General features: G+C 47.3%; 1 protein-coding gene across 1 annotated transcript in view; it reads left to right on the top strand.

The window, feature by feature from the left end:
* Nucleotides 1-1074, top strand: part of LOC110322565 (nuclear body protein SP140-like protein) — a 62532-nt gene extending 61458 nt beyond the window's left edge. The window contains exon 8 of the mRNA XM_021199263.1: nt 387-1074. Within this exon, the coding sequence (XP_021054922.1) occupies nt 387-481 (95 nt within the window). The 3' untranslated portion in view covers nt 482-1074. The remainder of the gene's footprint in view (nt 1-386) is intronic.

The following is a 1074-nucleotide window of genomic DNA, read 5'->3' as shown; positions in this document are numbered from 1 at the left end:
GTGTGTGTGTGTGTGTGTGTGTAGTGAGGGGTGGAAGAGGAGCTAAAACAAAGGCAGAACGCACTGGAGATCCACAGAGTGAGAGTGAGAAGGAAGAGTTAGGAGCCTGCAGAGGCAGAGAAATAAGCAGAGGAAGCAGGAAAGGGGAGAATGAGTTAAATGGAGAAATGACAGGCAAAATTTTGAGACAATGAAAGTCAGGGTGGTGTCTCTCAAAGTAGAACACTCAGGAGGGACCAACTGAGGCAGGAGCATTGCTATCTAAACATTACCCAAGCTTCTGGATCATTCCTGCTGTCTGCATCCTGGGCTTCCAGTTGAATGAGCTTCCCGGTCATTCACTGAGAGCCCTAAGGTTTCTTTTTTTTTTTTTTATTGCTGTGCAGTGATCAGCAGCGAGAGCTCAGAGTGCAGCGACGAGGATGAGGAGGACCAAGCCCTGGGCACCGGGACTCAGGAGGCAGATGGACAAAGAGGCTGAGGACTCTGTCCCCCAGGATTCCAGAACATAGAGCTTCCCTCAGGATCTCACACCTCCTATGACCAACCACCGTTGGAGGACATTGAGGAGTCCAGGGGCTCAGTCTCAGCAATATGTTTTCTGACACTTAAGTGGGACAATGGCAATGGGAGAGTGTAACAAGGTCCCAGACCTTAGCACAGCTGACTCCATGCTGGAAGAGCCAATCAGGCTGGAAAACTCAGTATGTGGGCAGCACCATCTGCCAAAATAAAAACAAAGACCCAGTCTCCCATAGTTCTGGGAAAGACTCTAAATACACTAACCTTGCTTTTTTTTTTTTTTTTTTAGCTTCTGTAGTTCTGCTTCTGGCTAACTGTCCCTGTTAACTAAGTATGTCAACTCAAAATATAGTTTTTGTGCTTAATAGTTCACCCTTAGAAAGGGTTGGGGCTACTCTGGGATCCTGAACACCCAGCACAGTCCCTGGATGGCTAAGGAAGACTTTCTGTCAGCTTAAATCCATGTTCCAGCAGCCTTCTCTGGTGGATAGTCTCTCTCTGACCCACCAGAGAGAGGACAGGAAATGCTCTGAAGCATAATAAAATGTATAT

The sequence above is a fragment of the Mus pahari genome, chromosome 5 (assembly GCF_900095145.1).
Source record: "Mus pahari chromosome 5, PAHARI_EIJ_v1.1, whole genome shotgun sequence".
NCBI lineage: Eukaryota > Metazoa > Chordata > Mammalia > Rodentia > Muridae > Mus > Mus pahari.
The sequence above is the reverse complement of the archived record's forward strand: the minus strand, read 5'-3'. Positions and strand labels throughout refer to the sequence as shown.